The sequence below is a fragment of the Oryctolagus cuniculus genome, chromosome 7 (assembly GCF_051225735.1).
Source record: "Oryctolagus cuniculus isolate XC-2025 breed Fujian yellow rabbit chromosome 7, ASM5122573v1, whole genome shotgun sequence".
Taxonomy (NCBI): domain Eukaryota; kingdom Metazoa; phylum Chordata; class Mammalia; order Lagomorpha; family Leporidae; genus Oryctolagus; species Oryctolagus cuniculus.
The window spans coordinates 42,401,229-42,424,825 of record NC_142873.1 but is presented as its reverse complement, the minus strand read 5'-3'; the positions used below and the strand labels follow the sequence as shown (position 1 = coordinate 42,424,825).

Below are 23,597 nucleotides of genomic sequence, written 5' to 3'. Positions count from 1 at the left end.
AGGCCACAGCAGCACAGCCTGTTCCCGCTTAGCCTCCATGCTATCCACCTTCCAGGGTTGATACGTGGAGGCTCCCTCCCCCAGCTGCTACTAGTCCCACTGCTTCAGGCCAAGAGCAGCTTGTAGGACAGGAGAATGATGAAAATAAGAACCAGGAAACTGTTACCTCGTTGTTGAAATAGCCCGGGTCATAATCTTCCTCTGGGCCAATAATTAAAGGCTTTGGGCTTTGATCTACACCCTGGGGGAGAGATTCAAGTTGTAGAGATGAGAAGTTACAGAGGACGGCGCATTCAACTCCCTCAGCGAAGTCTGTTTGGTTACAGCACAGCACTCACTAAGACAGCCACTGAGCAGGTAAACGCTGGCCTCTCCCTACCACCCGCAAATCTCAGAGCACAGATGAAATGATTTCCACTTGCAGGAAGTCAACGGCTGCTGGGTGGGGCAGAGCAGACTCACAGCAGCCTGGTCACATGACATATGAAGATGGGAAGTAAGAGAAAACGCTCTCTTCCTGTTTTCAAAAGATCTGAGGGGGTGGAAGGGATGGTTGGCCAACAAAATAAGGGCCTGCAGCTCCTGTGGGATGGTTGGGCTGGGGGCTGTTTTCCTAAACAGATTAAACAGTGACCCTAAAGCCCAAACACACACCCTCCAAACCCAGCGTCCACTACAGTGCTGAGAACAGCTGCTGTGTACTAGTAAGTCCCACTGGCTTAGCAACTGTCAGAGCCTAGTGGTGGGTCTCTGCCTGCTGAGCAAAAAGGGATGGGCTGATCTTTCTCAAACGCCATTTGCATTATTTCCTTGCGCAAGAATCCAGCATAGAATCCCTGTTACCTATCTAAAATCCAAACTACTTGCCCTGGCTTTTCTTTCTACCCTATGCACATCTTAATATAAATCTAATCCTGATTGATATGCATTGGTGAGATACATGAGAGGCAGTTCATGTTGCATAGACTTTTCAGATGCCTCACTGGACAAATTTTTCTCCTAAAAGTTCCTTGAGCTTTCAAAGCTCTTCTACCAATTGTATTTTTCATTCAGTTTAATCTCCCTCATTTGTGGTGATTCCCCAACAAAGATATTGCTTCTGGAACCCATCTGGCTTACCCCTGCTTATTCTCACCAGGGAGAAGACACCCTCCTCACCCACTTTGGCAAGTGGCTTATTCTTTTATTTTTTTTTTAAAGTATAAATTTCTTTTCTTTTTTTTAAGATTTATTTATTATTTGAAAGGCAGAGTTACAAAGGCAGAAGCGGGGCGGGGGGAGGCAGAGAGAAGTCTTCATTTGCTGTTTCACTCTCCAAATGGCTGCAACAGCTGGAGCTGCACCAATGCAAAGCCAGGAGCCTGGAGCTTCTTCCGGCTCTCCCTCGCAGGTACAGGGGCCCAAGGACCTAGGCCATCTTCTACTGCTTTCCCAGGCCATGGCAGAGAGCTGGATTAGAAGTGGAGCAGCCAGGACTCGAACTGACACCCATATGGGATGCTGGCACCACAGGCGGTGGCTTTCACCCACTATGACACAGCGCTGGCCCCTGAAGTGGCTTTTTCTGACAGTCCCTTCCTGATGTTCCTCTCTCCTTTTCTGTTCTCCCACATATTTGCAGACTCTATGCCCAGAACGACAGAGTTACAGCATGTGAACACCTTTCTCAGAGCTCAGAGTCTGTCGCTCCCCCTCTTCATGGAGGAACGACACAGGACCCTGCGCTGTTCTTTCGTCTGCTCGGCCCTCCCGGGGTTTGCTGCTGGTTCTTCCCGGGTTGGCTGCTGTCCCTTCCACCTCCGTGGAAGGGCGGTTCCCCCTGGCCACTTTCCCCACTTCCGCAGGGGAGCGGCACACCGCCGGCTGGCTCTCTCGGGGGCTGCACAGGTGTTCCCCTTAGATGTTCCCCTTAGATGTTCCTGGTGCATGCCGTCTCTCTCCTCCTTTATAGTCCTCCTCCGCCAATCCTAACTCGGCTGCCCACACGCCGAGTACGCTGCTCTCCTCCAATCAGGAGCAAGTCCTACAGTTTATTGGCTGAACTGGAGGCAGCTGTGTAGAAGCTGTTTTCTCCTCTCCCAGCGCCATATTGTGGGAGAGCAGATGCATAGATAAGTCTTAATTCCAGTAACTTAGTCCAGTCCGGATTGCTCCCCACAAGAGTCTACACCCATCTGTAATAAAAAATGTGAGCCCCGGAGAGACTGACCATGTGCCCCAAGTTGCAGAGCCAAGTCTGACGTGCTGTGTTTGTATTTCTCAGACACATCCTAAGCAGTGGCCTTTTCTGTAATATCTAATATTCCAGGACCCCCAAGAGGTGGGTGAGTACTTCTGGTTCTACTTGGCTGGCCAGTAAACTAGGCTTTTGCTTATTTGCAGGGAGAATTTTTCTAAGTCTTCATATTTTTATTTTCTGATTGTAAAGGCAGAATATGCTTATCATCAAAGAATCAAATATTATAGAATTATACAACAAAAAGTGATCGTTACACTTCTACCCTTGCTGCTGACAGTTTCATGGATATATAGGCTTTTTCCTACTCAATACATATTAAGAAACTGGAACTACACTATACTTAATCTTATCATTCAAAAACAGCTATTTAAGTTTTTTAGAAGATTGACAAATTCACAGGGTAAAAAGAACTCCAAGGCCGCTTACTCCACACCTGCTCCTATTAACTATCTAAAGGGAAACCTCCTCTATGAACAAGATGGACGCCTGACCCCCTCAGCAACCTGCCTGACATCCTTCAACAACCTGACCTTGGTCCTGCCATTCTGCAGAGGGAGGAGCAGGAATGGACAATCACAGAACAGCCAGGAGGGGAAAAACAGCCCTATGTTGGGGCTCAGGAGAACTAAGTTCTAGTTGTGACTCTTCCAGCAACAGAGTCCTTGACCAGTCCCTTAACCTTTCTTTGCCTAAGTTTTCTCTGTTACATGAAGATTCTAACAGTCATCTCCTTTACTGATTGTGAGGATTAAGTGAGATCCAGTACAGCTGCTGATACATTATACCTTTTAATACACCTTGGATCCACCTCTCCACCTTCCCCTCTATCCAATGGGTACACATAGAGTATCAAATGTGTTCTTTTGCACAGTAGCTCTTGATTAGAACTTTCTTTTGATGACTGTATATAACTCTGGATTTAAGAAAAAGATTCACCTAGGTTGCAGTCCTGTCTGCAGCCCACACTGTGGAACCTCAGTTTAGAGAAGTTCAGGAAGCTTTGTGTCCCGGAGAAGTCTTCCCCTCCCAGAAGACAATTTTGATGAATTTCATGCCCAAGTATCGACTCATTCATTCATTCATTCAACACTGTAAAGTGCCTACTCTGTGCCTGACACCACGCTAGGTACCCAGGATTCGAAGATGAATTAAGTCTAGTGAGAAATTATACTTGTAAACATAGAAATACAGCAGAGTGATAAATGCTGGATCAGAAAAAAGAAGACAAATTTATTAGAATGACAACACCATCAAAGAGAACACAGTGAGATGTGTGTATGTGGGGGGGGGGGGGAGGCAGAGCTGGGATGGGGGCAGAGACAGGAAAGACAGCAAGCAGGAAACTAAAACCCTACTGGCTGCAGTTACTCCCTGACGTCCAGGCATGAAAGGCCTTCATGAGCAGGAACTGGGCTGGCTACCATGAGCTCACAAACTACTCCTCTGGGAGACCTACTTGGTCTGTTTGTCACAGGACAAAGGAAGGCCCAGTTTTGTTCATGGAAGGGAGGAAAAGACAAACATTTAGACCTAAATTCCAGGATTCTAGGGACAATCAAGAACTAGATTTAGCTAACTAGATTACTAGTGACTTATAATACTGTTTTTAATTTAAGGCAATGGCATATTTCCTTTAAAATGAAGTTAAGCTTTAAAAAGTGAGTTAGCGGCCAGTGCCGCGGCTCACTAGGCTAATCCTGTCTGCGGCGCCAGCACCCCGGATTCTAGTCCCGGTTGGGGCGCTGGTTCTGTCCCGGTTACTCCTCTACCAGTCCAGCTCTCTGCTGTGGCCTGGGAAGGCAGTGGAGGATGGCCCAAGTGCTTGGGCCCTGCACCCACATGGAAGACCGGGAGGAAGCACCTGGCTCCTGGCTTTGCATTGGCGCAGTGCGCCGGCCGTGGCGGCCATTTCGGGGGTGAACCAATGGAAGGAAGACTAGAAGACCTTTCTCTCTGTCTCTCTCACTAACTCTGCCTGTCCAAAAAAAAAAAAAAAAAAAAAAAGTGAGTTAGCTTGAAGAAAAATGTTAAGTAAATGATACATTTTGACTGTGGAGATGAAAAAAATCATTATGGTGGTAGATCACTGAATTTCAAGAAGTGCTGTTTTGGAGCCAGTGCATGGTGCAGCAGGTTAAGCTGCCACCTGCAATGCTGGAATCCCACCTTAAGTTCCAGTTTGAGTTCTGGTTGCTCCACTCCTAATCCAGCTCCCTGCTAATGCACCTGGGAAAGCAGCAGAGGACAGCCCAGGTGTTTGGGCCCCTGTGAGTTCCAGGTTCCTGGCCTTGGCCTGGCCCAGCCACAGCTGTTGCAGCCGTTTGAGAAGTGAACCAGTGGATGGAAGATCTCTCTTTCTCTGTAACTCTCTCTTTTTTAAAAGAATTTTTATTTATTTGAAAGACAGAGTTACAGAGAGAGGTAGAGAGAGAGAGAGAGAGAGAGAGAGAGAGGTCTTCCATCCGCTGCCTCACTCCCCAGATGGCCGCGACAGCTGGAGCTGCACTGATCTGAAGCCAGGAGCCAGGAGCTTCTTCCGGGTCTTTCACGTGGGCCCAGGGGCCCAAGGACTTGGGCCGTCTTCCACTGCCTTCCCAGGAGAGCTGGATCGGAAGAGGAGCAACAACTGGGACTAGAACTGGCGCCCATATGGGATGCCGGTGCTTCAGGCCAGGGCTTTAACTTGCTGTGCCACAGCACTGGCCCCTCTCTGTAACTCTTTCAAATAAATAAATAAATCTTAAAAAACAAAACAAAACAAAACCTGTTGGGGCTGGCACCATGGCATGATGGGGAAGGTCTCTGCTTGTGACACTGGCATCCCATATGGGCGTCACTTCATGTCCTGGCTGCTCCACTTCAAAACCAGCTCCCTGCTAGTGGTCTAGTAGAGCAGCAGAAAGTGGCCCAAGTACCCGGGCCCTTGTCACCCACATGGGAGATCCAGAAGCTGCTTCTGGTTCTTGGCTTTGGCCTGGCCCAGCACCGGCTGTTGTGATCATCTAGGGGGTGAACCAGTGGTAGAGGATTTCTCTCTTTGTAACTCTGACTCAATATATATATATGTGTGTGTGTGTGTGTATATATATATATATATATATATATATTTTAAAGTGCTGGTTTACAAAACTAGGAGACCTCTTCTCAGTGTCTCTAAGAAGTAGAGGCCCAGCTGCAGCCTGAACCATGACAAACAATTTTCTGGCTCAGCCCGTTCCACTGCCACACAGCCCAGATTCTTCACACACTGTGGTACTGAGCCAAAACCAGTCTTCTGAAATCTGCCCTGGACTAGGTCTGCCCTTGAGAGCAGGGGCTTCAACCAGGTTCTGCAGAACCTCGGGGCTCCATGGAAGAACACCCGAGAGGGAGGGACGGAGTTGATCAGGAAAGGTCCCAGAAGAGCTGAGCTTATTATTCTAGACTCGGCTCTATATACTAAGAGTTCATTTTGCTAAGGAGAGAAAATTCAAAGTTGTATTGTGGAGGAACACTGAACAAACCTATTTCCTATTCTCTACAGGTGTTCAAAGACAGACCAGCTATCTGTTCCTCAGCCGTCACCTCCCTAAGATGCTGACCCTTTACACAGAATCCGATTACCTTACTTCCGTGTTTCTTTTTATATCATGATCTTTCTTATTATTTGTTCCTTAAGTGATTATCTCAAATTGTGGGTTGCTGATGCAATTCAGTATGATTATTCAAGACTATGTATTGGTAACACTTATAACAGGCTCCAGATCTGTTATGAAAAAAGGGAAAGGAAGTGTGTGGATGGCTTAGGTCACTCACCTGGTCGCTGGTGGAGGGGACTGTTGCGTCTGAGCCCTGCCGCCTGTGGTGCTGGGCCACCCTGGTCATGATCACAGGGGACGTTCGAGGGCTGTCTAGTCCAGGGTCTGACAGTACCGAGTTCCGATTCATCAATGACTAGAGGAACAGAGAATTCTGTGAGAAGGAACCCTGTTTGGGAGGCCCTTGGGGCTCAGCTCATTTGGTGGTGATAACCATACCCAGCTTGGCCAAGACCTGGCTGCTGCAGCCATTTGGGGAGTTAACCAGAAGATGAAAGATCTCTCTACCTTTCAAATAAATAAATGAATCTTTAAAAAAAGAGAGGCATTCAGTTCTTAACTCTGTGCCTAGCACTGCACTCCTGCTTATTTTTACCTCACCCTATTCACACAACAGCCCTTTGAGGAAGAGCCTGTTATTCCTGTCCCTTTTCACACGAAGAAACCAGGACTTCAGAGGTTATGAGATTTGCTGAAGGTCAAAGGGGAAGCAATGAGGTGTTCCCTGGATTCAACCCAGGCAGTCTCAACCCACAGCCCCACTATTCATCACCAGCCCTGCTACCCCCTAGATATAGGCTGAGTACCCTTTATCCAAAATGCTTGGGACCAGAAGTGTTTCTCAGATATTGGAGTTTTCCAGATTTGGGAACATTTGCACAGACTTCAGAAGGCTGAACATGCATAATCCAGAAATCCGAAAAAATATGAAATACTCTGACATTTGAAACTTACTGATCTTTTCACATATAATCAGCTTCCCACAAACAGGAGCAGTAACAGCTATCTAAAATTAGGCTTTATAATGTGTTTTCTTTCTTTTTTTTTTTTTTTTTTTGACAGGCAGAGTTTGACAGTAAGAGAGAGACAGAGAGAAAGGTCTTCCTTCCGTTGGTTCACCTCCAAAATGGCCGCTACGGCCTGTGCGTTGCGCCAATCCGAAGCCAGGAGCCAGGTCCTCCTGGTCTCCCATGCGGGTGCAGGGCCCAAGTACTTGGGCCATCCTCCACTGCCTTCCCAGGCCACAGCAGAGAGCTGGCCTGGAAGAGGGGTAACCGGGACAGAATCCGGCGCCCTAACTGGGACTAGAATCCGGGGTGCCAGCGCCGCAGGTGGAGGATTAGCTAAGTGAGCCATGGCGCCGGCCTTAATGTGTTTTCAACTAATCATTCACATGTTTAATTTATCTAGCTAAGTAGATATTATCATTATTCCTTCTTCTACACTTTTATATTGTAAGCATATATTTATTTAGTCTACATATGCAAACTGCGAACACCTGGAAGAGATCACTTCAGTCAAAAATCTGAAACTATTTGACCGCTACAGAAAAAAAAAATGAGCCAATCAAGTAGGAAAAGATTTGTGGTAAAGAAAAAAAGGATCGTTTCTGGTTAGGCCAGGTCCATTGTAGTACTCTAAGATGATTTCATCCCAGCCAGGTAGAAATGTGTCTTCAATCAAGTCACTGTCTCTGCCAATCTATGTGCTGCTCTCTCATTCTCAGAGGCCTGCTAATGGTATGGTCTCTCTCTCCACTCTGCTCTTTTGTAGCAGAATTGACAATGATAACAAGGAAGCCAGATGACCCTTTTATTGGAACCTAGAGTACAGTGACTAAAACCCTAGGGGCTGGAGCCAGAGAGGAAAGGCACAGATGACAGCTGGAGGCCTTACTGTGGCCAGGTGGCAGCAGAGCCTTTAGGTGCCCAGGAAAGGGACACCAAATGTACAGACCATTTTTTAAAAAAACATGTAGACAGTTTGCTTTAGTCTTTTCATTTTTAAGTTGAAAAGCACAAAGACAAAGAGCGAGAATACGAGGTGGTGGTGGTGGTGGTGGTGGTGGGGTGCACCCATCTACTGGTTCACTCCCTGGATGCCCATGATGGCTGTGGCTGGGGCCAGGGCTAGGACCAGAGCTGGGAGCTGGGAACGTAATCCAGGTCTCCCCTGCAGGTGGCAGGAACCTAGCTACATGGGCCATCACCACTGCCTCCCAGGGTCTGCATTAGCAGGAGGCTGGAGTCAGGAGCGTGAGGTGGGCAGAACCTGGGGATTCTGAGATGGGATGAAGGCCTCTTAACTGCTGGGCCAAACGCTTGCCCACAAACATACTGCCTTAAACTGGCCTCATCTCCGCGGGCACCTACCTCACTGAGAGAAGGAAAGCGTTCTGTTCCAGAGTCCAAGCCGCTGTCCCCCTCCTGGGAATCCAGAGAGAGACGTCCTAAGAAGAACACAGTGTTTATTAAAAGAAAGTAGCTGTGGCCTGAAAGGGGAAAAAAAAAAGCCCACCCTTTATTCTGGGCACCTGTGCACAGGGGAGAGGCAGCTGCCACCTTTCTTTCTTCTATGAGTTTCCTTTTGGTTCTCTCATCTCATGAACCCCAGACTTTGCTGGCACACCTGTTCTCTGCTCTTATCACACCTTTCACTTACCTCAGCATCTATGCAAAGGCCATGTTACCTCCTGAGTAATACAGTGCAGCTTTCCCAGGGCTAGTCCTACCCCTCAACTCACTCCCAACCGGTTACTGTCTGCCTCTTGTAACAAGTGTGTGCCAGCTCTGTTAGGCAAGCTGTTGTCTGGACCATAATTATACCACTATCTCCCTGGCCCCCTCTATCCAATGCTTTGGGTAATATGTTCATTTCTACTGCCTAAGTAGTCCAGTTCCGCTGTGTATTTGTACATTTATCCTTTCTTCTTAGAGGGCAGGTACTAAATATTCTCTTTCTCAGAATCTGCCTTACAGAGAAGAAACAATGGATAAGAAACCTGGACACAGATACGCCACAGAACAAAGAAGTGACGAGGGGACTTACCTTCTGATGGCCTCTGGCTGGTGTCACCATACAGTGGAAGTATGTCCTAAAAAAGAAAGGCCCAGAGGGTGGGCAAATTCTGTAAACCTCTCTCCCTACTGTTTGCTTCCTCCAACCAGGATTTTATTTGCTAACAGTCAGTAGCCACTTCTGCTTCACCGCCTCAAAAGGCCCAGCTGGAAGAAACAGGGTTTTATTTGCACCATTTGGGGAGGATGGTGACCCCTATTGGTAGTAAGGAAGCTTTACTATGCATAAAACTAAATTCTCACTTTATCACCCTGGGCCTCAAAGCACCTACCACCTTATGTGGTTTGGATACAAGAACAAACTTCCTATCAAGGAGTACAAAAAGCTCAAGCAGGTTGACTGAGGGAAAGTATGAAAAGTTTACCTCGAGAGATCTCTGAAGACTAACAGGCTTTGGCCTGGGCCTGACTGCCCCAGCCAGAGTGGAGGGAAGGATGCTGCAAGGTTTAATTGTTTACACAGCACTTTCCTAGGTCGCATTGAATCTTGCAATGACTCTGAGTGAGGCACACTACTCCCATGTTATAAATGAGCAAACGGAAGCTCACAGATCTTAAGTACCTTGTTCAAGCCACACAGCAGGTCAACTCGAACGCCAAGTCAGAGCTCAGAGCCTCAGACTGCAGTCTCTGAGGCAAGTCTCCGATGCACCCCTTCGCAGCACACACGGGCACACTGACACCAGGGCAGTGGCAGTGGCCACAGGCTGGCCCCATGCAAGGGCATGCTTCCCTTCTGACAACACCCTATCAGGTGGCTACTATGGTGATCTCCATTTTATAAATGAGGAAACTGAGGGCTCCGAGGGACTAGGTAACCTGCCCAAGAGTCCTAAAGCTTGTAAGAACTGGAGCTGGGAATTGAATCCTCAAGGTCTACCTCCACACCTGAGCTCCTATAAACCATACAACAGGAGGAGTTCTTTAGCAAACAAAATAGCTCAAATTCATTTGCCTGTGTTTCCCAAACTTTTCTCATCTGGTTGCTCCAATAGGGAAAGTGGATAATCCTTAAATAATTTCTACTAGCATCAGTAAATATTATTCTTGGAAACCTTAAAGTTTTTGGAGAGTTATTTCTTATTTACCTGAAGAATGAAGCTAATTAACAGTAACAGTAAAGTCCCTGACTTGAATGAAGAACCATCTTCTCTCTAGAATTTTCCATAAAGGGTGGTTAGCTGCTGAGACAGATCCCTCTCAACTGACCAGGGATCCTTTACGTTGGCTGACTTTAAAAGCTGCCAGATGAACACTGAGTAAAACCAGGGTAGGAATATGTCAACTACAAGGAAACTACACAGAAAGGAAGGATATTTAAGAGACTCAAGTTGACAGTCTGATTTATGTTTCTTTTTTTCCAGTGGCCATTTGGTTCAGCAGTTAAGAGACTGCTTGGTATGTCCCCATCTCATATTGGAGTGCCAGGGTTCAAGTCCTAGCTCCGCTTCCAATTCTAACTTCCTACTAACACAGACACTAGAAGGTGTGTGTACTGGCTCAAGTACTTGGGTCCTTACCACCTACATGGGAGACCTGAACTGAGTTCTGGCTCCCAGCTTTGGCCTGGCCAAGCCCCGGCTGTTATGGGCATTTGTAGAGTGAACCAGTGGTCACAGAGGTCTATTTATCTTTGACTTTCTCCATTTCTCTGCCTTTCAAATAAAATGAAAAATAAAAAAACATTTTCTTTTTATGATATCCCAAATGTTATAGAGCTTGGCCACTGGTGCTGGATGAAGAACTGCTAACTTGTTTCTTTGTAAAACACTAAACACTAGGTGAGCCTTGAGGTCCTGGCACAGCCCAGGAAGCCTTTTGTCCCTGCTCTCTCCTTCACTCTAGCCCCGGTCAACCACATGGTGCCTTTCCTAGGGCTATGCCTACCATCACTCACCACTAAGCCACCAGTCTCCTGCTGGATCTTCAGCTGTAACTGAGTGACTCGCCGCCGGGCACCTTCGATCTGCTCTTCTAGCAGGCTGGCGGGGTTCCGGCTATACACCTCACAGATACGCTGGGGAGGGTGAGGACAAGGAGGAGGGGAGAAGGTAGAGGGGCGGTTAGTAGAGAATGGACGACTCACCAGTGGGGAGAATGGGCAGCTATCCAAATCAAAGAGGAGAGAGGAGGGATCTCTGCCTTCGCTAGGTGCACGTTAATTTGCCATCATTTAGGCACAGAAAACGGTGTAAGTGATGAGAAACAGAACACATGACGCAAATGGAGAAAAGAAGACAAAACACAAAGGCCTGTCCTAACCTCACCCAGTTTCCAAGGCCTGAGTTAAGTCCCCCATCTTAGCTGAGGTCTTCCTTGACTACCAGCACTCAAGTGTGAAATATTTCTGTGACTGTCCACATCAGAACATACAACGAGACCCACAGGAGGGAAGAGGAAGAAGCTTGACCAGAGCAGCCAGCATCTCCCCTGCCCATTATTCGGAAGCTCCCTGAGGGCAGGAACCATGGTAACACTCATGGTTTAGGGTAGAGGTCTAGAGGCTTCAGTCAGGGAGCCTTGGCTTTAAATTCCAGGATCTCCACTTACTGGCTGTGTAGACTTGGGCAAGCTTGAGTACATCCTCATCGATAAAATGGAGATGACAAGACCTGCCTCAGGGAATGGTTATTAAGATCTGAATGGGATTATGTGTAGAGTGCTCAGCGGGGTATCCCTGCACAGTCACATGCCTGGCTACATGGAAGCTATTCATAATTTACTAAAATAGAGATTCTCAATAAAGCTTGCGGGTTTACATAAATTATCTCTTTTTTTTACGCTGATTCTCTAAAGTCATTTGGGGCTTCCCTGCTACCTGACAACTTTGACACAAATCTCATATTTAGTGCTTCATCTTCTCCACACCTTTAAGGCCCCAACACTTCCCCATTCTCACCAGACACCATTCTGGTATGGACTGGCCCAACTTTATTCCACTTCAAAATATCTGCGGCCATCTTTCTTCCTGCATCAAGGACAAGTGACGTCTAAATCGTTAATGAAGTTAATCCTGCCACTGCCTGGGGCTCTTCCTGGCCATCATTCACCTATCTTCAAAGTCTCGTTTTTCCAATGCCTTCACCCTACAAAACTGTTCAGGTTTCCTGACTTGAAAGAAAAACAAAACCACCAAAACCCTTCCCATTAACTCTGATTTCAAGCACCTGCCCCACCACTTTGTTTCTCCTTCATTTCACAGTCGTTGTTTAAAAACAGTAGTCTACACTTAGGAGTCCCATACTTCTTTGCCTCCAGTCATGCAACATGCACACTTTAGTTTCTTCCCCATTATGTCAAACATCTGCCTAGAAGATCAAATATGATTACAAGAGGTGCAATACTAGAGGCTGGCGAAGCGTACTGTAGGAGCATCTCCTCTCTGCCCTGGTGCCCTGGGGGATCTCACCCAGCTCCAATCTCAACTATCACCTTCATACTGAGATGCCCAACCTATTCCAACTCAGCCTTTTCTTCTATGTGTCAGCCGTGTTATCTCTAAATGCCTGGGGAATGGTCTTTGTCTGAATGTCTCATGGTACCTTAAACTCAGTACACCCGAAGCTGACCCGTCCTGTCCCCTAAGCTCTGATCTTTTCCTCCATTTCGCTCCATCAATGGCATCACATCTACCCAGGCACCCAAACTTCAGGCCACCATTTATTCTTTCTTCTCCTTCCAGCTGACTCTTACTAGCTGTACTGATGTGACTTCTGAGATGCCTCCCATTGCTATCTTCTGCTTTCTGTTCTTACTCCTACTGTTCTTGTTAAATCTGTCATCATGTCTTATCTACCACAACTGCCTATGGTTTCCTTACATCAATCCACTTAACACACTTCTCTAAAGAAAACTGACTCGAAAATGCACTCAGATCCCTGCTCAAAATCCTCTGATCAATTCCTACTGCTTCCAGAGCAAACTCCAAGCTCACCAGGTTATTCAAGGCCCCAAAACACTTTCAATCTCCCATAGCCCCAAGCCATTTTCAAGCCTCTGGTCACAGCAGACTGAATCCAACTCATGATGCCTTCTTATTATTGCATACTTATTTATTTATTTATTTATTTTTTTGAGGCGACAGGCTCTCATGGCATTTAAAATTTTTTTACGTTGCTATTGAGGTATAGTTCCTGGAAAGTAAACTTCGCCACTTTAAAGTGTTCAATTCAGTGGTTTTCAGTAAATCCACAGAGTTATACAACCATTTGCACTATCTAAATCCAAAACACCTCCACCATTCCTACAAGAAAACTGGTACCTGTCAGCAGTCCCTCCCAATTTCCCCTTCGTCCATCCTCAGGCAATCACTAATCTATTCTCTCTATGGATTTGCCTATTCTGGACATTCCCTATTAATGCAATCATAAAGTACACCGACCTTTGTGTCTGGTTTAATTCATTTTGCCGAATGTTTCAGGGTTCTTCTGTATTATAGCATGTATCAGTACTTTATTCCAGAGCTGCTGTACTCTCTTACTTTCCCACAGCAACGGTGGGAATAGATTAGCACAGTGAAAATGTAGATGAAATATAAGAAAGCATTACTGAGACTTCTCCATATCCTGTTATTTTGGTTACAGCCATCCTAACCAGGTGTGAAGTGTATCTCACTGTCATTTTGATTAGCACCTCCCAATCACTAACAGGGTTGAGTATCTTGGCAATGTGCTCACTGGCCATCTGAATGTCTTTTTTAGAAACTATATTCAAATACTTTGCCTTTTAAAACATTGAGTTCTCTTTTTATTACTGATCTGTAAGAGTTCTTTTATATATTCTGGTTGTACATCCCTTATCAGATATATTCAGATATATGATTTGCCAACTTTTCTTCTACTCCGTGGGTTGTCTGTTTACTTTCTCAATAGTATCCTTTCAATTAAAAATAAAAGCTTGGAGCCAGCGCTGTGGCGTAGCGGGTATAGCCGCCGTCTGCAGTGTTGGCATCCTATATGGGTGTGGGTTTGAGTCCTGGCTGCTCTACTTCCAATCCAACTCTCTGCTATGGCCTAGGAAAGCAGTGGAAGATGGCCCAAGTCCTTGGGCCCATGCACCCATGTAGGAGACCTGGAAGAATCTCCTGGTTCTTGGCTTTGGATGGGCACAGGTCTGGTGGTTGCAGCCATCTGGGGAGTGAACCAGTGGATGGAAGACCTCTCTTTCTCTGCGTCTGCCTCTGCCTCTGCCTCTGTAACTCTGCCTTTCAAACAAATAAAAACAAAAAAAAATTTTTTTAAAAAAAGCTTTTAATTTTGACAAAATCCAATTTTTTTTTTATTTATTTTATTATTATTTTTTTTTACTGTTCATGCTTTTTTGGTATCAAACCTGACTGCCTAATACAAAGTAAGGAGGATTTACACCTATTTTCTTCTAAGAGTTTTACAGCCTTTAAAAAGAGTTTTAGCTCTTACATTTAAGTCTTTGATCCATTTTGAGTTAAATTTTGTTTATTGTGTGAGGTAAGGGTCCAAATTCATCTTTGCATGTAGATATCCAGTTGTCCCAGCACCACTGTTGAAAAGACTATTCTTTCTCCATTGAATTGTCTTGGCACCTTTGTTGGAAATCAATTTACCATAATGCACTGGTTAATTTCTGGACTCTGAATTCTATTCCACTGATCTACATAGGTCTAGTCTTATACCAGTCAATACTGTCATGATTATTTTATGGCATCTGTCAGTATATAAGCATCAGCACTGACAATGTAGTGTATCTTTATTCAGCCACACATTTCCATGGGATTACCAACTCCTTAAAGGAAAGGTTAATCTATCTCTCGTTGTAATGATTCCAACTCCTACTCCTAATATTATTCCCATCCATAGTACTAACACACACACAGTACCTAGTGTACAGCAAGAACTTAATGCTAGTTAAATAAGTGAATGCCTTTGACTTATGCTGTCCATTCACTAGTGTTCCCTCCTCTCTACCTACCACAGTCCCACTCTTTAAGGCACAGCTGAAATACTATTCCCTTTGCAAAGCCTTTTCCCACATTTCCCATTATTAATTAACTACTCTCTTCTTGGTTCTCTTATTGCAAGCTCACTGTTCCTTCCACTCTCCCTCCTGCTGTCACGTGAATTACCTCCACTATCTTGAACACATCTTTATGGCAGTACCATAATGTCTTGTGGGCAAGAACTATGTCATCTTTTTCATTTCTGTATACCACAGGAACTGAATGTTTTACACATAGTATGCTCTTACAGAAATGTGCTGAACTGAAATGTAGGGGTGAAGAGACAGCTATATGCCACAGCTATAACAAAAATTTGGTTATTCCACTCTGGAAAAATTATTATTTTTTTATTGTTCTTGTGTGTATCATTTTCTAGGCCTGGAAATCTCTATCTCCTCCACCAAAAGTGCTCCCACTTCTATCAGTCTGGCCAGCATCCGATTCCACCTACCATTACCACCAGCCTGGCCTTTTCCTCTTCCCTTCTTCAGAAACCCCTGAGATCAATTTCAGCTGACCCTGAATTTCCTCAGTTCTAATGTCCCCTCAATTTAGTCTATCTGTCTTGTCATATATGTACATTTTGTCTACATATTCATTATCTTCGTCTATTATCCATGGAGCGGTTACCACACTCACTCTATTAGTTAAATTCTGTTTGAACAAATTCTACTCTCCAATGACAATTCTGAAGTGGTCCTGAAGTTTTAAATTTAAAAGCCTTACTGTAATAGGATATGGCCTATAAATCAAGTTGAACACACTGGCAGATTGCTCTGATAAAGTAAAGGCAATGATAAGTTTGTCCCCAGCAGTGACCTTACCTGTAACTCTTTTTCCTCCTGCCTCAGCATATTTCTGAGGATCTGGGTAGCATGTTTTTGAACTTCGGGATCCTAGGAATAGAAAATATGACAGTGGTGAGATTTGGGGACTAGCTCAATAGCTTAAGGCTCTTCTACTTGATGATTCTTGGGGAAGGAAAGATATGAGAAGAGCCTGGGTTGTAAGAATGTGTTGCGTAACACTTGGTACCTGGCTAGAATGCCAGTTAACATGAACTAGTATTTTAATTTCACTCTTGAACTTCCTAGAAACCGTGGCTATAATCACCTTTAGTATCAAATTGCTCTCTAAGGTTTCTCGAGACGCACTGGCTCAATCTTCTTTTCAAATGGAAAAATCCCTATTCCCTATACCTACTAGCACCTTGTCCTCTTAACTCTCACAAGTTTTCCTTCACGCTACAGTTCTCTACTTATCTTTGTCCTGTACCAACTGGGCTTCCTATTCTGCTCCTCTAAGCAGTCTTTTTTCTAGTCAAGGAAGCCTTCACCTACTTCTTGATTTTTAAACCATACATGTCTTACACTGACTGGCAAATCTCTAACAGGTACTTTCTTTCTGCTCTTGCCTGAAGGTGTGCCCTCTCCCTGATGAGAAGGAGCACTCTCAGTGGACCTCCTGAGAGTCTTCCACACATTTGCATCCCAAATGCTGCAAGTCTGATACAACCCTTACACACTCACGTGGCAGGAGAGCCCCAAGACATAGGACAGCCCCTCTCAGGGAGACTGCATTTTTGTTTGCCTCTGATGGTCATTCATGTGTCTTTGGGCTGGTCTCTGATTACCAAAGCTTCATTCAATCTAACTGCTTTCTTTCCCAATGGGGAGCTCTTCAAAGGGACAACAGAGTTAGGGTAGGGGGAAGCCAGGAGGACCAGTACCTGCAGAGGTTTGGGTCCTGTGATGCGTTGTGGAGGTGGTAGAGGTGGAGGAGGTGGTGGTGGGGGGATCATAGGGGTGACTCGGGGAGCTCCTGCTGGGGATGGGTCTTGCTGGAGCCCAGAGACACCAACAGATGAAGGAGAAGAGCCTAGGAGCGTCAGTGCAACATAGGCGCCAGCTGGAGGAAAACAAGACAGGCTTGTTGGGTGGTACTGTTCTGGAGAGCAGACTTTCAAGCTACAGAGAGGATTTTCCTCCCTCTTCCCTTCATTAAGCTCCTGATGCTGCAGATTAAGTTCTCCTCACTTTCAATGCACCGCCTCATTCTCTCATTCCCGTCTTCCCCTGCTGCATTAACCCAAGTACCACTTCCTTCCCTTCCTTCACGGAGAGACCTCAACCCAGATCCCATCCACAAATACCAGGAACACTCCCCATGGGTTGCCTCATCAGTCCCGTTTCCTCCTGCAGCTCAGCGAATTAAATGGCCCATGTAGAGCCTCTGGCACCCTGCCTTCTGGCACACAGGAGACATTCAAATTCTATCCCATGCTGCCCAAACTGCCCACATCCTTCACTTCTCTCCTTAACATTTATTGCTTCTATTTGATTACCTGTGCAGATTCAATTATTGTTTTCTTCTGGCTACAAACAGAATATCTTCACCCTCCAAAATATGGAACAAATGGGAAAAGTCTGTGAAGGGAGAGGGGACTGAAGGGTATGAGTGAAGCGTGTCAGTAGGATATGGTGTAGCTGGGAAAGGCAATGATGGGTGTGAGTAAAAGTGAAGATATCTGATGAGAGACTAATCATGTCTCCATCTGAAATAACAGGGAATTGTGGCTGTCCAAGCAGATTACTCCACGTCAAGATTAAAGATATCATTTCGGCTGCCTCACAATCCGCAGAGGAAGACTCCTGGCTCAGTAGCTTGTTCTCTCCTTCCTCCCTCCCCTGAGCCCACCTGCTCCCCTGTTCGCTTCAGCTGTCACCTCTCTCCCAACTCACATTTGATAAGCTTCACCACTTCCAGGTGTGAGCTATTGGTCACCATGGTGCCGTTGACCTGTTGGAGGGACAAATAATAAATTCTGAGTAACGGTGAGGGAAACCTAGGGGACCCTTCAAGTTTAAAATGGCACACTTTAGGACGCCATTTTCCAACGTTCTTTAGCCACATCTGGTAATGCTTACTCAAATTCATGTTACAAACATATTTCTGCTCACATCTTCTATGTGTTCTGTCTCCCTGGCTAACCCTTAGGTTTTCAAGGGTGAGATCTGTGTCTTTGTTTGCTGATTCACCTACGCCTTTATTCATTTTGGTGAACACTTTTCCAGCTACTTGCCTTGCACACAAGTGCGTGACCTCTGACCCAGCGTGCTTCTTTACCAGAGGGCTGCAAGTTCCTACACCTAGCATTTCCCTGCTGCTTCTAAGACTGCACTCTGCAGCAGACAAACTTGAGTGGGCAGGGCAGATCACAACTGTTTTAGAACTGGCAAGGTTCTCGGGTCAGCATTGATGGAAGACAAACATCAGCCTGAGAATCTGGGCCCTTCACTAGTCACAGTTCTGCCCTCTTAACCTTATTTCTGGCATCTAGTGAAATGCGAATAATGAAGCCTGTTTTAGAAGCTTGCCTGCTTTAGAGTCAAGGGCCTAGAGGACAGAATGCAGCAGTCTTCATCCCCACTCTCTCTCAGACTGCACAACTGTGCTCCCTTTCACAGTGCCACCCAATTCAGCAGCTGACTGAGAGTTGGTATGCAAATGGCAGTAAGCAGGAGGGACTGAGGCCAGAAGTGTCCCTGCACACCTCTGTCCTCTCCTGGGTGGAGGGGATGGTCGTGTTGGGGTCACTCACTTTAATGATCCGGTCGCCCTCTTTCACACCAGCTTTCATGGCTGCACCTCCTGGAAGGAGAAGGCCTGGTCAGCAGAGCCCAACAACCTCCCCCAGAGTCACTGAATGTACATCAAGGCCGTTGTCAGATCATCTCCTGCTATGGTTTGAAAGTGCCTGCTAAGAGTCACATGCTGGAAACTAAACCCCCAAGGCAGGTGTCTTGGGGAATGTGGCCTAAGAGGAGGTGTTAGATCACCAAGGCTCTGCCCTGAAGAATGGCTTAATTCTGGGGCCAGCGCTGTGGCGTACCGGGTAAAGCCATGGCCTGCAGTGCCGGGATCCCATATGGGCAAAGGCTCCAGTCCCAGTTGTTTTACATCCAATCCAGCTCTCTGCTAATGCACTTGGGAAAGCAGCGAAAGATGGCTCAAGTACTTGGGCCCCTACACACACGTGGGAGACCAGGATGAAGTTCTTGGCTCCTGGCTTCAGCCTGGCCCAGCCCTGGCTGTTGCAGACATTTGGAGAGTTAACCAGTGGATGGAAGATCCTTCTCTTTCTCTCTCTCTCTGCTTCTCCCTCTCTGTAACTCTGCCTTTCAAATTTTTTTTTTTTTTTTTTAAAGAATGGCTTAATGCTGATTACAAAAAGGTTTGTTGCTGCCAAGTCTGCCTTCTTGTCCTCTGTTGTCCTTCTGCCATGGGATGACGCAGCAAGAAGGCCCTTGTTGATGACAGCACCTTGATCATGGATTCCCAGCCTCCAGGACTCTAAGAAGCAAGTCTCTGCTCTTTATAAATCACCCAGTCTGGCGTATTCTGGTATAATAGCCTCACACAGACTAAGATATTTCCTCTCTCAGAGATTTCATCTCATTTTCTGTATTACATAACTCAAATGCTGGGTGTGCAACCTATTCTGTGACAGTGGCACAACGACTTTTGAGCCAGAGTGGAGCACACAAGGTCACAGCTGCTCTTCCCTCCACCTAGCTCACATGCCAGGCTTCTGATAATCAAAGGCCAAGGCAGGAGACAGGCAGGGCCAGGCTCTGGGAAGAGTATATGTGGTTTATTTGCATTGTGTCTGGATATGTTCCAAGGTCAGATAAAAGTTATTTTTTATTATCCAGTGGGAAAATGAGTTTACTGTATTAAATATAATTATTAAAGTCATAATAATCATTAAGAGATATATGGAACAAATGATTGAAACCAGAGTTTCAAAATGGTGGTTCCTATGCCTTCAGAGGTTTATAAAGATGTTCTGGGGGTGCTGGTGCTGTGGTGCAGTGGGTTAAGCTGTGGCCTGCAGTGCCAGCATCCTATATGGGTGCCAGTTCAAGTTCTGACTACTCTACTTCCCATCCAGCTCCCAGCGAATGCATCTGGGAAAGCAGCAGATGGCCCAAGTCCCTGGGCCCCTGCTGCCCACGTGGGAGACCTGGAAGAAGCTCTTGGCTCCTGGCTTTGGCCTGGCCCAGCCCTGGTCACTGCAGCCATTTGGGGAGTGAACCAGCGGATGGAAGATCTCTCTCTCTCCTTTTGTCACTTTCTAACTTTGCCTATCAAATAAACAAATAAATTTAAAGCTAACAACAAATTTTATTTTCTGTTAAAAAATGTTTTAAAATGATTTGCAATTTTTTCTTTTAAAACAGACTGTTAAGAGCTTCTGATGAAAACTTAGTATGAGGTACTCAAAACAATATGCTTTCAACTTTTTCAGGCCACCACTCACCTGGAGGCTGCAGTGGTTTTGACCATAGTAAAGTTACTTAAAAAAAAAAAATACTGATTTATTTGAAAGGCAGAGTAGGGGTTGGGGGAAGCAAGAGATGGATCTCCCAAAATGGGTGTAACAGCCAGGTCTCAGCAAGGTAAAAGCCAGGAGCTAGAAATTTCATCCTGGTCTCCCACATGGGTGGTAGGGACCCAAGCACTTGGGCCATCATCTGCTGCTTTCCCAGGTCATTGGGAGGGAGGTGGACTGGAAATAACAGTAGTGAACTGGCACTCTGCTATAGGATGCTGGTATCACAAGTGGCAGCTTAACCTGCTGAGCCACAACATGGGCCCCCACTGTACAGCTTTAAATGACTTGTATTCCTAATTTAATTTACAACCAAGAAGCACACGAAACACTACAGCTGAAACAAGTTAGAAAAGCGTAACAATTACATTTTGTAAATCTGACCCGAGATAATCATTAAATTTGTTAGGTTGTATTTATCTGATCAAAACAAAACTCCCATAAAGCCTATCTAGATGTTTCTAGTCTAAAAGAAAAAATACACTGATAACTACATTACATTTTGGCTTTTCATTACAAAGACTCAAGACTACCCTCATCTAAAATACAGTGTTGTTTATGGAAGAATACTTGCAAATAGCTTGGCAATTTCTTACACAGCCACCTAGAAACTAAAGCAGAGGGCTGACGTTGTGGTATAGCAGATTAAGCTGCTACCTGCAATGCTGGCATCCCATATGGGTGCTGGTTAGAGACCTGGCTGCTCCAGTTCCGATCCAGCTCCCTGCCAATGTGCCTGGGAAAGCAGTGGAGGATGGCCCAAGTGCTTGAGCCCTGCACCCACCCATGTGGGAGACCTGGAGAAAGCTCCTGGCTCCGGCCTGACTCAGCCCCAGCCGTTGTGGTCATTTGGGGAGTGAAACAGTGGATGGAAGATCTCTCTCTCCCCCACTCCCTCTCTCCCTTCTCTGTGTACTTCTGCCTTTTAAATAAATAAATAAATCTTGGGGGCCGGCACTGTGGCACAGTAGCTAAAGCCGCTGCCTATGGTGCTGACATCCCTTATGGGCGCTGGTATAAGTCCTGGCTGCTCCACTTCCAATCCAGCTTTCTGCTATGGCCTGGAAAAGCATTAGAAGATGGCCCAAGTCCTTGGGCCCCTGTACCCACATGGGAGACCTGGAAGAAGTTCCTGGCTCCTGATTGGCCCACCTCCAGTTGTTGTGGTCATTTGGGGAGTGAACCAGCAGATGGAAGATTCTCTCTCTCTGCCTCTGCCTCTGCCTCTCTGTAACTCTGCCTTTCAAACAATAAATAACTAACTCTTAAAAAAAACCCGTCTTTTCAGCTTTTCAGAGCCTTACCCTAGGATTTGAAAGACAAACTCTTCACATTGATAAAAATTAACTCTGAAACATATGAAGCAATAATTATGTATATCCTTGTATGATACATACATCTCGTTTTGGTCACAATTTTAAAATTCTTTCACTTTTCCTACAAACATCCTAGCTTTTTCTCCAAAATTATTGCAAGTATATTTTCCTTTCTCTTTTATCCCTCGTGTGAAACACCAGCCTGCCCCCTAGTTTCTCGTGTTCTCCAACAACCCAGGCTTATGATGTTCCATGCTGCTGGCCCAAGCCCATTTGCTACACTGACGTACTCCCTGTGCATTTCTATTACACTTGCTTGCACTCTATCTCCCTCATTGTCTTCTTCAGCCTGGGTCACTAACCATGACCCTCCCAGGTAGCATGTGACAGAGCTGACTGTGCACAGCTCTTCCACACACAACTCGTCACTGGATGGACCTGCTTGTGAAACCTTCCCCCTCTTCACTCTCTCCCCACCAATTCCAACTTGTTGATCTGTGTTTAATTTCTATCCTTCAAGCTGTTTCCAAAGTTCTATTTCTTCTAAGGGGCTTCCCAAACTGACTGGAAGGCAAATAACAAACCACTCAAACAAACTTCAAAACACCATTGCCTCCAAAGTAATGTCTGACACATGCAATTTATCTTTTGGTAGTTTATTAGTGTTACTTGCATCTGCAAATGTGTTCTAGAACCATTCGGGCCACTGTGCCTGTCTCAACTGTAGAACTCTGCACAAAGTGGACGCCTGTGCACTAGCCAGGCACCACGAAGGTAGGCACGAAGACCTACCTTCATACCCAGCATCCCAGAATCCTACCCAGCACCTTCTAACCCAGTCTGCAAGTGCTTCCTTCCACGGCAGTCAGGCCCCTGCCCAGTGATCCGAGAGCTGTTCTGCCAGTTTTATGCTTACCAACTACGGAAGCCAGCATGTAGTGTGGTCCCCAGAAACCTGGCCTAGTGACTTTGCATTGACAAGCTTTCCCCAGATGTCTGTGGGAACCAGTCCTACAGTAGTTCTTTCATCCTGCCAAGAACTCCCCAGGAGCTCTAGGAAAGCAGTCTCCAAGTCACGCAGCACTACCACGTAAGCGCAGGGCAGGCCGGAGGCAGGCAGCACTCACCAGGCCGCACAGACTGCACCAGAACGATGCGATCCCCACTGACAGTGAAGCCGAAGCCATGCTGGTCCTTTTGGATGATGACACAGCGTTGGACAAGACCTGGCAGGAGGTGAGAAACAAAGAAGCACGTTCAGTAGGCAGAGTCACTGGACAGTCAGTGCATATAAGCCAAGACCAACCCAGGAAAGCCCCAAGTCAGCTTCTTCCTCAAGAAGCATTTCCAGACTAACCAAAGCTCCCATGCTTTTCCTGTTCAAGCACAGTACCGCAGTGACCTGACTACCTCAGTGGCTGGCAAAAACCTGCAACCTACTTTGTACTCTATACAGGAAACGACCCTTCCCTGAGATGCTGAGATGCTTGTTTCTCTTATGTATGTTTGCCCTTTTTGGTTGGTTTGGATGAGATTGGTCTAGGAAAAGGCAAGGCCAAATTTAGCTACGTTCTGAAGGCTAATACTTGCATTACAGGTAAGTTAGCCCTGAGACTGAAGCCCAAATGCGATTGAAAGCTTTAGGCCAAGTTACAGCTAACGAATGCGACAAGAAAGACAGTAACGTTTGCTGACTCTTTCTTGTAGAGCTGGATAACTCCCACAGAGTGACTAAGAGCTTGATCCTTGCCAAATCAAAAAAATGATAAACGACTAGAGAAAACCTTTTTACTCACATGAACATCCATACCCAGGTCTTTAAAAAACGTAGACTACGAGGCACCCCCCCTTCCCCCCAACACTGTGTGTGTGTGAGGCTGTGCAGCTGCATCCTGCAGTGGTTACAGCATGCATCACTCAACTGGTTTAAAGTCCTGATTCTGTGCCTGACAAACCTGTGCACTTGGCCAAGTTACTTAGCCCTCTATGCCTCAGGTTCCTCGTCTGTAAAATAAGGA

At 46.0% G+C, this 23,597-nt stretch overlaps 1 protein-coding gene across 19 annotated transcripts in view; it reads right to left on the bottom strand.

Moving 5' to 3' along the window:
• The window catches only part of ARHGEF11 (Rho guanine nucleotide exchange factor 11), a 121,229-nt gene that overhangs the window by 29,839 nt on the left and 67,793 nt on the right, over nt 1–23,597 (bottom strand). For 11 of the 19 annotated variants that reach the window (XM_017345779.4, XM_089299782.1, XM_017345774.4 and 8 more), the window contains 10 exons: nt 22,707–22,805; nt 18,470–18,519; nt 17,610–17,667; nt 16,598–16,776; nt 15,693–15,764; nt 10,792–10,911; nt 8,866–8,911; nt 8,190–8,266; nt 6,035–6,172; nt 167–241 (listed from right to left, as the gene is read on the bottom strand). In XM_017345779.4, coding sequence (XP_017201268.3) covers nt 167–241; nt 6,035–6,172; nt 8,190–8,266; nt 8,866–8,911; nt 10,792–10,911; nt 15,693–15,764; nt 16,598–16,776; nt 17,610–17,667; nt 18,470–18,519; nt 22,707–22,805 — 914 coding nt within the window. The remainder of the gene's footprint in view (nt 1–166; nt 242–6,034; nt 6,173–8,189; nt 8,267–8,865; nt 8,912–10,791; nt 10,912–15,692; nt 15,765–16,597; nt 16,777–17,609; nt 17,668–18,469; nt 18,520–22,706; nt 22,806–23,597) is intronic. The other 8 variants (XM_070077506.2, XM_070077507.2, XM_070077508.2 and 5 more) reach the window with 1 other exon arrangement.